This window comes from Rhineura floridana, chromosome 1, assembly GCF_030035675.1.
Source record: "Rhineura floridana isolate rRhiFlo1 chromosome 1, rRhiFlo1.hap2, whole genome shotgun sequence".
NCBI lineage: Eukaryota > Metazoa > Chordata > Lepidosauria > Squamata > Rhineuridae > Rhineura > Rhineura floridana.
Genome location: NC_084480.1, coordinates 287,292,647 through 287,306,105, shown reverse-complemented (window position 1 = coordinate 287,306,105; position 13,459 = coordinate 287,292,647). Strand labels below are relative to the sequence as shown.

At 42.6% G+C, this 13,459-nt stretch overlaps 1 protein-coding gene across 3 annotated transcripts in view; it reads left to right on the top strand.

Annotated features, from left to right (window-relative positions):
- Positions 1 to 13,459, top strand: part of RGS22 (regulator of G protein signaling 22) — a 157,198-nt gene that overhangs the window by 18,510 nt on the left and 125,229 nt on the right. For 2 of the 3 annotated variants that reach the window (XM_061604071.1, XM_061604060.1), the window contains exons 3-5: positions 1,044 to 1,106; positions 5,583 to 5,813; positions 10,175 to 10,260. In XM_061604071.1, coding sequence (XP_061460055.1) covers positions 1,044 to 1,106; positions 5,583 to 5,813; positions 10,175 to 10,260 — 380 coding nt within the window. The remainder of the gene's footprint in view (positions 1 to 1,043; positions 1,107 to 5,582; positions 5,814 to 10,174; positions 10,261 to 13,459) is intronic. The other variant, XM_061604080.1, reaches the window with a different exon arrangement.

Below are 13,459 nucleotides of genomic sequence, written 5' to 3'. Positions count from 1 at the left end.
TGTGAACTCTAGAGCTGTTTTCATTTGAGAAGATTAAGCCTTAAACGTTAGGATGTGAAGACTTTACCACCATTGCAAGGGGAGTAAAAGTGGATTTTAAAAAGCAGAATAACAATAAAAGACCCATGGGGTTGTTGTTTATATTAAAATAAAAGATAATTGCAATAAATTGCTCAGTGTATGTGATTACATTAGTAAAATGTCTAGATCCAATCTGTAAATATTTCTTGCTAATATTTTAGCCCCTAAATAACATGCTTGTGGTCACATAAAAGCACACGTGTCTCATATTTCTACAGGGCTTCTAATTCCTGTATTAAGATTTATTTTATACAGTTCCCTGGGGACAAAAAACCCGTGCATTCCCTGTTAATTTTTCATATCCAGTCATCTGCAATACAGTAATTTAAAAATTATATATATATGATGATGGAATAAATATGAAATATGGCAGTTTATTGACAGCAGCCTGTTTCTAATATTTTCCCCACACACAAAACACTTCTAAACATTTAAAACTAAATTAATTGCCTATGTCAGTGGGAGGCTTCCGTCACATTTAAAAGGTGCTGCTGTGCAACTCCCATTAATTTCAAAGGCTTGCACAGAGATTGTTACCCTTTGAGATCATCATCATCTGCTCATGTGAGAGACTGTGTTTGTAATGAGGATGTCAGGGCCAGGATGGGACTGTGGCTGTTGTACCTAAATCTAGTCCCCAAAAGCCTGAAGTCAATGGCCTGATCTGGAAACTCGATGTTGAAGAGCATTTTAATGTAAATGACTCATCAAAATGGTGTTTAAAAAGTCATTAACTCTGTATAGTTTGCAAACTTAAAAACACACAGCAATGAACTGAACGAATTCTGATTGTATTCACTTGACTGATTTCCATTCCAGATCACAGAAGAACACACAAACTGCAGCAATTTCCATTTTCTTTTCTGTTTTCTTTGGAATTCTCCAATAACCCTAAGTGTGTTATATGTAAACCACTCTTATTTCATCACATAACATAGTTTTGTTCTTTTCTGTTCTTGCAGGAAGATTATTTAGCAACCGACGATATACTTATAGACTTCTTTAATGAATTCTTGAGTCTCCCAGTAAGTATGTTGATGTAAACTTTTCCTTAGACACTTACTGTGAATATTAAGATTAACTGATCTATAGGATTGTGTAGGATAATAATTTAACATCTTGAAGTGGAATAGTTGATTGCCCAGCCAGATCATAGCAAATTCTAAGCTGCATTTCCAAAGTGCGAGCACACACTATTGCCCATGAAGATATCACTGTAAGAATGTTGACTGTGTAAGAATTATCTCATGCGGGAAACCTCAGTGGGTTTCTAGGTTGAGAGAACAATGCCACAATACATGTCAAAGCACCAAAATGGGAAGTGGCTGTTGAGAAATCCTGACCTCACCATAATTTGATTTTCTCGGGAGAGTTTTCTCTCGTCAACATTAATGTGGTTAATACGAACATTTTTAGTTTGACTCTGCTGCAGCTCATCACACGAGTTATTCAGGAAGAATGTGCCCATTAAAACACCAATACAATTTGGCCTTTTATCTTTGTTGTGCTTATGCAGCTGTTGCCTAGAAACAGGACCCAGGTGTAAGCATTACTATTGTTGTGTGCCTCCCCAATCTCCGAGCGGTGAGATTTCTGAGGTCCTTGTGCTCATCCAGGGTTTGGTTTCCTTTGGGAAGAAGGTCAGCAGAGACTGTGGTGTCTTTATGAAATATGGTTTGTTTATTTACACACATTCCAACCTGAGCTTAGGATGGAGGGGTTCAAGGCATCAGCAGTACAATATCCAGCTTTTCCATCTGGGTTGCAGGAGGCACCCCAAAGGCCATGGTGCAGAGGGATAGCCTCTCTGCCTGCCTCCAGCCCCAGTCGTTCTCTAGACACAACTAAAAACACTCAAAGCACAAACCTCTGCTAGCCCCCAGGAGTGGCCAGGAAAGGGGGGGAAGGCTCTCCTGAAGAGTTTCAATGACAAAGGGGTCTTCCTGGCCCATTCACCAGTTGCTGGGCAACTGATAGACCCATTCTCCTACGTGGCCACTCTATTATCTTAACAAAAGAGACTCATCTGACCAGCAGAGCTAGTTCCTCATTCCAAGGCACAGGAATCCAAATCAGAGGCTGGAAGGGGACCCACAGGAATCATCCATTCCAACCCCCATACTCATAACACTATGTAGGCAAGAGGTTAAATTTAAGAATAGCATGTGTATGACTATCACTTACCCCAGAAAGCATGTGCTTGAGGAGAAAGGATTGTTTCTAGCCTATATGGACACTGGAAGTATCTATCTGCCAAAATTAACCAATACATTGGAGATTCTGTATAATTGGGGACTCCAGTGTTACAGTCATTGGATGGTCAGCTTCTAAGAGGCAGAGGAATGACACTTTTGTAGCTCTTGCATAGAAATTACATCAAATGTTAGGTCTTTGTAGTTAGTATATTCATAGGCCTGGTTTGAACATAATGCTAAGTCATTGTTTATTTAACCAAAACATGGTTTGCTTGAATGTCTGAATCCACCACAACAGACTAACAATAGTTTGTTTTCTGGCAACAAACCATGATTAATGTGTTTGCATATCACACTAAGCCAAACCATGGTTTCACACAAATTTGCTGGCTCTCAAGGAGAACACAGCCACTTTGCTGCTCCCTGAGCAAAGGTTCCTAAAAGGTCAGTGGGACATGGCAGCTCAGTCAACATTTGGCATAGGATGTCATCTGAAACGTGAATCTTGGTTAAGGTCTCTCAGCCACAACCTGTATCCCAGGTTCCATCCTATGGCTACAGGTTGTGGTTAAAGAGGAGAGACGTTAACCACAATCCTGAGTTTGGACAGCACCCTAGGCCAAACCTTGGTTTAGCTGTCATCCCATGCTGACCTAAAAAGCCTGTGGATCATAAAATCATAGAATCATAGAATAGTAGAGTTGGGCCTATAAGGCCATCAAGCCCAACTCCCTGCTCAATGCAGGAACCCAAGGAGGAGAAAAGCAGGTGTGAACTCCTCTCTGGGAGCCAGCATGTTTGCATAGTCACAGTAAGCCATCACTGGCTTACCATGATGTACAAACTAAGGCAATGTGAAGCCATGGTTTGTTATTGAGTTACAAACCAAGGCTTGTTTTAACTATCATTTGGCATTTTGTCCAAATCCAACAGCTCTCTTTAACCATAGTTTCTTTGGCCACCCTACCATCAGATGCATGCCAAGCTACAGAGATGTGAGGCAAGAGGAGCTGGAAAACAAATGTTTTGGAAAACAAGCTGTGAGATGACTTGTGGGTTGATTAACTAACCATGGCTGAAGTCTGTCCACCTGTAGTATAAATTGCCTTGCATTGCAGGGGGGGGGAAAGGGTTTAGAGTTGGATTCAGTCCTCAAACTGTCAACCAAGTGATCAGCACTGTTCTGCTGCTTGTACAGTCATACTTGTGCAATGGTCTAGGCTGCTAAATGTGATCCCCTCCCAAATACCACACATCTCCTTTCCATGTGTGGGGCCAAATTCCAAAGAGTGGGGCCAGTTGTTGCATTGGGGCATATGCCTGTGATTTGCTTAGTAGTTTGGTGCTTAACATGCTGGCGAAGGCAATTGATTCTTTCATTCCATTCCTGTACATACCTTGTAAATGATTGGTGGTGAAGCATCCAAGATGACAATACAATTTATATTTAAAAACATTGTTATTGGCATTTGTTTTACTACATTAAAGGAACCAGATGCTTTCAATTTAGCTAATTGGACTGCATGTTGGAAAATGGGTCCTTGGGCTCTATGGCTAGAGAGTGAGTCAAAAATAGATACTAGTGATTAATTAATGTTATCCTTGGTTAGTTTTCTGTGTAAATATTGTACAACTAAAATTATCAATGTCATGGCTCCAGATTATGGCATTTATGTGCTTCATTTGCATGTCCACATAACCGAGCAAGAGTTCAACAATCTGGAATTAGAGGTTCATCCTTTTTTATTATTTATTTATTTTGTGATCTCTGCTCTTTAAATAAAAGCAGGAAACTTTACATTCTTACATCTCTAAGACTTTTTTTCCAAAGTGAAATGTCAAAATCACCTATACATGAAAGGTACAGATGCTGAGTTGTAAGGAATGCTCTTTATCAGGGTGGCTAATCTGCGTTCGTCCAGGTGTTGTTGGACTACAACTCCCATGATCCCTGGCAATTGGCTATGCTGCCGGGGCTGATACGAACTGGAGTCCAAAACGTCAGGAAGACCTGGGAGCGGGGGGCATAGCCCATCTTAGTGGTAATTACACATTAGCTGGAGGGGGGTGGGTAGAAACAACTTTGCATTTCTTATAGGTAATAGATTTATTAACAGTCAATATTCAGGTTTGCCAAAAGTGTGGGTTGAGGCCTTATTAGTATTTGCTGAAAGGGCAGAGTAAGGTTTCATTCCTGCATTGAGCAGAGGGTTGGACTTGATGGCCTTATAGACCTCTTCCAACTCTACTATTTGTTGATTCTGTGAGTTAGTGATTGCTGTGGCTGGAGCACATGGCCGGTGCCAGAGGGTGGACAGGTTGGGCCCTGGCCAAGGGCCCCTGTGGTGCAGAGGGCCCCCTGAAGGGCCTCTTCTTAGGTTGGGAGGGTGACACTCCTGTTCCGTGATCTGTGGCAGTATCAGGTCCTGCAACCCGACCCTGTCTTGGATTGTGGAGAAGGAGCTCCCAGGTACTCCCCCAACACAGACAGCATAGGCTTCAATGAGCCTGTCCGCACACTCCACCTACCTCTCCTGTGGGTATGAATGCCACGTGCGCTGTGCGCACATGCCAGCCATCACCCAAGATTGCAGCGGGGACTTCCCTAAGGGGCTGATGCCCCTGCCACCATCTTGGTTGATGGCAGGCATGCGGGCTATGCACATCATTCACGTGACACAAGAGGTAGGTGGGGCAGGTGGGCAGGCTTATTAGCCCTGCGCTGCCTGTATCAGAGTATGTGCATTGGGCTATGGTGCCACAGGCCTGGGGCAGGCTGGTGCCCAAGGGCCCAGTCATGCCTGGCGCCGGCCCTGCAGGGACAGAAGAAACATGGAAAGGTATGAGAAATTTGTCCATATGTGAACATGATAGAGAAGAGTATAGGAGCTAGGTGGGAACAACCAATAAGGTTTCTATGTCGGGTGTGCATGGAAGATCTAGTATGTTTAGAAGATGAAAGGCAGGGATGTGGACTCCAACTCCCATCAGCCCTAGTCATCATGGCCAATGGTCAAGGATGATGGGACTGGAGTCTATTAACATCTGGAGAGTCACTGATTCCACATCCCTGGTGAAGGGGCACCATTTCAGAAAGTTATAAAAACAAAATATGTTATCAATAACAAATGTGTAATCACGGAGAAAAAACTCCAAAATGCAAGGTATTAATTACATTGCATGGTTTGAGAGGAATAGAAGAGAAATTCAGAAACGTCCACCAATACATAAAATATATGGTTATACTGCAATCTATTAGTGCTGTGATTGCTACTGTATTTTAATCTTTACTTTTTGTTGCTGTAGACCTTTGCAGAGCCAATTAAATTTAATCCTGATTTTGGCATTTTTGAAGTTGATACTGATGCCCCACAGCATATGGAAAATCAGCTGAAAAAGATGTTACGTGAACAGAAACCTCGGAATCCCATTTTTGATGTCACAAGGCCAGCTAAGCCAGAAAGTCCCATTTCTAAAAGCCCTCCTCCTCCTCCTCCTCCCTCAGTGTTAAGCTTTGACCCAAATTACATAGCGAAGGTAAGATTATTATTATTGGGTAGTATTCAAGAACACAAGACGAGTTGTGTTGATCCAGCATCTTGCTCCTCACAGTGATTAACTTAGATCCCTACAGGAAGCCCAGAAGTGGAATGTGAACTTGGTAGCTTTTCTCACTCATGTTCCCCAGCAACTGATATTTATGCTGGAGTTAATATATAGCTAGCCGTCATGACTAGTATCTACTTATAAAAACTGTGTGTGACACAGAGGCATTGTTCTCACATAGGAGGGAATGTCTTTATAGCCTTTCCCAATCTGGTCCAACCTCCAGACATTTTTGGACTACAGCTCCCATAATCCCTGACCATTGGCCATACTGGCTAGGGCTGATGGAAATTGTAGTCCAAAACATCTGGAGGGCACCAAGTTGGGAAATGACTCTAGTACGATGGTGCCTGCTGCAACACATGTTTGTGCATCATCTAAAAAACAGAGAATGCTGTTCCCCCCCCCCCAATCAGGACTACAATTTTATTCACATTTAAACATTTAATTGATTAAAACCTATTATTTATGTCTTCTGTTCACAGAAGAAATGTGTATAGAATGCATGTGCAGATGGCAGGGAGTGGGATCATGCCTGCAGTGATGCAGCTAAGAAATTTTGGGCCTTGGACTTCAGGGCCGGCACCAGGCATGACTGGGCCCTTGGGCATCAGCCTGCCCTGGGCCTGCAGCACTGTAGCCCAACACACATACTCTGATACAGGCAGCGCAGGGCTAATAAGCCTGCCCACCTGCCCCACCTACCTCTTGTGTCACGTGAATGATGTGCATAGCCCGCATGCCTGCCATCAACCAAGATGGTGGCAGGGGCATCAGCCCCTTAGGGAAGTCCCCGCTGCAATCTTGGGTGATGGCTGGCATGTGCGCACAGCGCACGTGGCATTCATACCCACAGGAGAGGTAGGTGGAGTGTGCGGACAGGCTCATTGAAGCCTATGCTGTCTGTGTTGGGGGAGTACCTGGGAGCTCCCTCTCCACAATGCACAGCAGGGTTGCGTTGCAGGACCTGGTACTGCTACAGATCGTGGAACAGGAGTATCACCCTCCCAACCTAAGAAGAGGCCCTTCAGGGGGCCCTCTGCACCACAGGGGCCCTTGGCCAGGGCCCAACCTGTCCACCCTCTGGCACCGGCCCTGCTGGACTTAATAGTCTTACGCACCCTCCCTTTAGATGGCCAAGTGTATTAAGTAACATTTCTTTCCTCTCGTCCCAAACACCACTATTCCATGCTTTACAACTGCTTCTACATTCCTGATATGTCAGAGCAACAAACAAAACAAAAAACAGTTTGGCAACCCTGATTTTCTTAAAAAATACATTTTCAGAGCAGTTTCTTATCTTAAACTCACTTGAATCATAACTCCATCATGACTACTGAAATAACATGGCATTTGCTTCTGCTGCTCTGCTGCTGACAACATTTACTAGGTGATAAGCACCATTTTGTGTTGAAAATGATAACATATTTCAACAGAAAATTAATAGAATGATCATCTGTAACTGTGTACTTGCCTGCCTAGCTGCCCCCTGATTATAAAATGCTTTTATTTTTAAAATTAAAAATAAGACAGAGAGGATGTTGCAGCAACCAGTATCAGCCCTAGTGGGCCACAGCATGCCCATGTTTGCTGCTGCCCTCATCATCTGCCACTCTCTGGTTGGTCATTTGAGAGTGCCTGGGACTTCAACACCCTGGACTTTGACCCCAAAGTCCAATCCTCGCTGCACAACAGCATGCCTGGACCCAACCCCGAGCTTTTTGTGTTCATCTGGACTGAGCTGAATGGAGCCTACATATGTATAACTGTGTGCAAATATATTCTGTATGTGTAAGCAGAGATTTTGCCATTTTCAAGAGTCTACTCATTTGCAGTTGTATGCATTAGGCTTTGCACAGATCACCGAATGAATGCTTGGAGATGAGAGGTGGGTCCAGTGAACATGATCTTGCTCGTTGCTTTCAAGCTTTCGTACACATTTGTTGTGTGAACAGGGCTTAAGGTTTCTGTAATATGATGGCAACTCTTATAATCTGCTTAACAACAAATTACTTACAGTGCAATGCCAAACAGGCTTACTATGGAATAGACCCCATGGAACACATAAGCATGCACCGGATTGTGCTGTTATTAAATTTAGAACTTTACTTTGGAACTTTGTTTTCCTTAATGTGATAAATCTGACTTTGGCATGTAATCTTTTCTCATGAACACTGCAGACAGAAGGCTGGAATTTGTTTCAGCTGACATAAATAATTACAAATTTATTTTCTTACATCCAGAAAAACTGGCCAAAATAAAGAAGCCTCAGTCTTTCCAGAAAGCATTATCAGTAAGCCATAGGAGGCATATTCTAAAAGGATGAGAACAGCCATATTTTGCCTCTGCAAAAAGTATTATGTGATCCATGGCCAACATCAGCATTCATTATTCTGAGGCGTTGTTTAGAATGAGGCTTCCTCCTCTCCACTGCAGAATTTTAGGGGGACCAGGGAACATGTTTCTCACACAATCCTATAGGACTGAATGAAGGCTGCCAAGTAGCAGGACTTCTTGGATTTCACTGTTTCCTTTGGGAACAATTCCTTGCCACTTAGGATGGACAAAAAGAAGCAACATTTCAGGCAAATGTGTGACTATTCATGTAGATGCTCAGCTGATAAGCAGAGGTTAAATCCTGCTCAGTTTGACTGCTCACCAGTTTCCTGGCTGAGAAGAGGAGTGAGCAGTCAAAACAGCAGGATTTAATCCCCACTCATCAGCTGATGAGCAGGGGGGTTAAAGGTTAAATCTTGTTGGGACCCCTGCAGAGAGGAGGATTGAAGTCTCCTCTCATCAGCTGATGAACAGACTTGCTGGGTGCTGCTTCAAAGCACAGTGAAGGGCTGTTTGCAAACGGGCTTTTAAACAGCCTCGCAACAACAATTGGGGCTTCAAATCACAATGTCACCTGATGTCATAATGACATCAAGTGATTGAAGGTGGGTGAACCCACCCATGTGTTAAATTTGACCCACCTGGGGTGGAGAGATAAAGATCTGGGTCACTGACCAGAAAAGGTTCCCCTACCTTTTCTGTAACATGTCATTGCTAGGTGGTGACTTCTTAGCTCACCCGACATTTCACAGTCACTGATGATGAACTGTGATATCACAATACAATCATCCAATGAATTATCCCAACATTTACTTTCTTATTGTCCAAAGTATGGGGAGGGACAAAGTTTGTTTGTTTCCTGCACCCCAGGCTTACATCAGTGGTTTTCAAACCTTCTACTTTTTGAGTTTATTTCATAGAGGAAAGTAAGGCTATAAGTTAAAAAAAAAACTTCAAGGAGTCTTTTTCACAGTGATTGCTTTTTAATATTATAATAAACTATGGTTTCTTGCAATGGGAACAAGCCTAACCTTCCTGTGGGCTCTCATTCTTCCTCCTCATCTCCTCTCTGGTTTAGCCACAAGGAGAAGATCAAATACTTTCATTCCCATTCCAATTAGTAACAACTTAGCATTCCATCTGAATCCTAAATTGTGGTCAATCTTAAGTATGGCTTGTTGAAACAAGCCAGTTTCATAAATTACAATATGAAGTTGGTTTGTTTCAAAGAAACCACAGTAAAAATTAACCATAGTTTGTTGGGTTTGGACAACACAACAAGTTGTGGCTAATCAAACCTGAAGCTTCTGAATTCCTTCTCATGGCTATGCTGATGGGGGAGGAGGAATGTGCAAGCCCAGCGGGAGTGTGCAAGCCATAGGCTTGTTACCATCACAGTGAACCATGATTTATCACAATGTCTGGATGCAGCCTTGTCATGAAATCACTGTAAATCTGGCATGGAATCCCAGCATGTTGCCAAGGTTTCTTGGGCATGTTTGAAGGCACACATTCAGTTCATGTAGCAGGGAGGGTGGCCAGTCAGACATTGTAATACTTAGTTAATGATTTCTGATTTTAATTTTTATATGGTTTTATTGTGTAATTATATATGTTGTAAACTAGGGTTGCCAGGCTCAGGGCCTGAGACTGATCCTGTATCTTTAGCAGAAGAGAAAATCAGCCAAGTGCAGGTGTTTTTGGAATTCTCCCTTCCCCCTGCACAACTTTTAAAGATACAGAAGATCTCTTGGTTGCCAGGCCCGGCCCCCCTTCCATCATGGCCTTACCACTCCATAAAGCCCTGCCAGAGTGTGGTGGCGGTGATAGAGGAGGAGCAGGGAGAGAGAGTTAGGATTGTTCCCATATTCTTTAAGCAAATCTATTTGTTAACTACATGGCAAATAAAACTTGAAGTGAAAGATAATTGATGCTGATTTTTGTGTGCGTGTTAGTGTCTGGATCGAGAGCAGGCCATTGCATGGATTAAAAAGGAAAGATTTCCAGCGTTTCTAGAGAGCGACTGTTACTTTGAATACAGGTACTGCAACTTCTGATTGGAAAGTAGGTTTTAAAACTGTGGGTTTCTCTTGACAAAAATGAAAATGATTCTTAAGATATTTTTGGCTTAGCTCATATTAATTTAATGATTTCTGTGAATAATTACGATGATGATGAAGCTGATGTTATTTTTATGACCTCTTATTCTATAATTTTTGCAGGCAATCATAATTTATTGCCTGTACATTATGTTCCATATTTAATCATTACTGAACTTTATTGGTATGCATGTGTTTAATCAATAGATTTCTCCCACAGCATTCCCATAGTAGTTTATACCTTTCTTTATTGCAACATCTAAGTCAGCAACAGGGAACCTGTGCCCGTCCAGATGTTGGATTACAACTCCCATCTTCCCTGACCATTGACCATGGTGACTCAGGCTGAGCCTTAGATCTAAGGGTTGGTGCAGACATAATCCTGGGGGTGACTGTAGCTCAGTGATAAGCAGAAGGTCACAGGCTTGATCCCTGGCTTCTCCAAGTGAGGGTATCTGAAACCCTGGAGAGCTGCTATAAGCCAGTGTTGACAGTACTGAGCTAGATGGATCAATAGTCTGACTTGTTTTAGGGCAGCTTCCTCGTCCCTTAACCATGGTTAAAAAATGGGGAGTGTACCATTGGGTCATGTGCTTCCTCTCTCAGCCTCTCTCATTTTGTGGGAAATCTTTGCACAACTTATGATGAATGGTTATGTCCACACCAAATTAAACCACATTCACTGTAACCAGAGGCTGTTCTTAATGAGGGTTAATCAAACGCTGATTTCAAATCTTAAAGTTAAGAGTTAACTGTGATGTTCCTGTAGATTAAGCATCTGTAAATATGGTAAGTGCGGGTCTATTAGGTGATGTATGGTAATTGACTGAGAGAGAAAGGGGGAGTACATGGGTGAGAAGCTGAAGTATGCTGGATGATGATTGGCTGAGTGGCTGGCTGGCTGAAGGTATAAATGGAGGTTTGTGAGTGATGGGGGGGGAGAAGTTGTTGAGTTGGTTAGAGTGAGGTTGCTTGGTGAGGGTTGGCTGGCAGAGTTCTGAGGGAAGTTTGGATTGTATTTGGCTGATATTTAAAGAGTATATATATGAACAGAAACATAAAGAGTGACCGATATGAAACCATACGCTTGTGAAACATTCCTGAAGTAATCTTGTTATTTCCTGTTGTTAGTAAATAAATACTTATTTGGTTTACCAGAGGCCTGATCCTTGGCTGGGGGAATATACAGACCAGAAGGGAGGGCAAGGCTATTACCAAGGCTGAACAGAAACTATCTAATGGTGGCAGCCATGAAGGGAGATATTGTAACAAGTCAAGCATCCAGAGCAACCCAGAGTTGTATGCTTTATATATAAAGATACAAGGGGGTTGGGAACAGCATAGGCACACAGTCACAAAGTAACAAGCTATAGAGAGACTTAGGCAAAATCTCTGGGAGTATTGGTTACAGGAAGTGACTGGTGGTGCTGCCTAGCAGTGGGATCTAGTGAGATCTGAGCTAGAGCAGAGTGAGAAACCATATAAAGGACGGTCCTGACTGGTTGTGTCCCTGGTGGTGCCTAGTGAAAGGCAGTAGCCACAAGCAGGTGGGAACCTGACAGGGAGAACCAGGGAAGGATGCCACATTAACCCTGTTTAGTCTTAATCCTGGGGTGCTTCCAGGTTTGAATGATTTAGCTACACCCACTCATTCCTGTTCTGCTTTAAACTCAAGTGGAATAACAACTCTGATTCCAGAATTCAAGAATCCAAATAACTCTCTGCAGCCAGGTGGGCAGTCATTCTTTCTCCCTCTTGAAGTGTCTGGGGCAGGGATCATAGCGGAGGGAGCATCTCTCTCCATGCTACACTCCTGATCACAATGTGGTGTGTGTGTTGGGGGGGAGGAAGGACAAGAAATGGATATAAAAGCAATGGATTTTGGAAAAGGAAGGATTAAAATGATAGAGTATGTTTCCAAACTGCCATCATTTTGTGGGTGGGATACAGTCACATTCAAGTTGCACAGTTAAAGTTTATTTGTCACTCTGGTGCGCAGCAAACCCACTTCCAAAAAGCCTTTTGTGGCAAGGGCCGGAAAATGCACTGGAAAGTCGGGAACAACAATTGCTTGATGTGACAAGTATACCTCTCCACAAACAAATTAGAACAAATGCTCAGTAAACAGCGGAAATAGTATAACCTCCCTGCAAACTTTCTGCAAACAAATCAGGATGCATGTCGAATAAACAGGTTGTCTGGAAGCAACCAGAGCTGATACCAATGTTTCAAGCAATACCTATACAGGCAGAGCATAACTGGCCCCCAAATCTGGAAAACAGTTGTGCAATAAGCCATCTGCAGCTGGGGAAACTAGAGAGCTGTTCCATTGTAGTAAACAGTCAAATTTTTGGAGCTCTGGGAAAAAATGGGAAAACATGGGAGCAGGATGTTCTGTTCATGACAATATGCAGATTCCCCCCCCCCAAAAAAAGAGTGAATAAATTGTGGCTATTCTACAATAAATGCCTAGTGTGAAAGCAGACCTAATTACGGCCACATCTGCACTATATATTTAAAGTGGTACACTACTTTAAACAGTCATGGGTTCTCCCAAAGAATCCTGGGAGCTGTAGTTTGTTAGGGGTTTCCTAAGAGCTCTCAGCACCCTTATTCCTATGACATAAATACAATTTCCAGAGGAGTTTAACAGTCAATCTCTCTTTCGAGGGAACTCTGGGTTTGGGGATGCTATATCTGCATGAGCTTGTTTTCATACATAAGGCTTAAATTGTCTTTGGCTTAAAACAGGCAGTAGCATGAATGTAAAACCTACAAGGCACACAAACTGCAAATGTGTGCACACACCATGGGCAACAATGCCTCTATCTACTACTTTATTTTCTTTTTTCTTTTATTTCTATCTACCACGTTCAACTCTTTGAAAAAAATATTTATTTCCAGACATTGTTATTTATTTATTTATTTAACCATTCAAAAATATTTTTATACTGCCCTTCAGCAGAGCTTCGAGGGTGGCTTACAAAAACAATGTCCATAGCCAGGGGCATCAAGAAAACTATAGAGGAAATGGAAGTGATTGATGGCAAAAATACATATATTTGTTTTACAATCAGTACAAGGAGATCAAGGGAAATGAAGCAGCTGCTTCTGTGTGGTTTGGCGTTCGTTCTGGCGGTC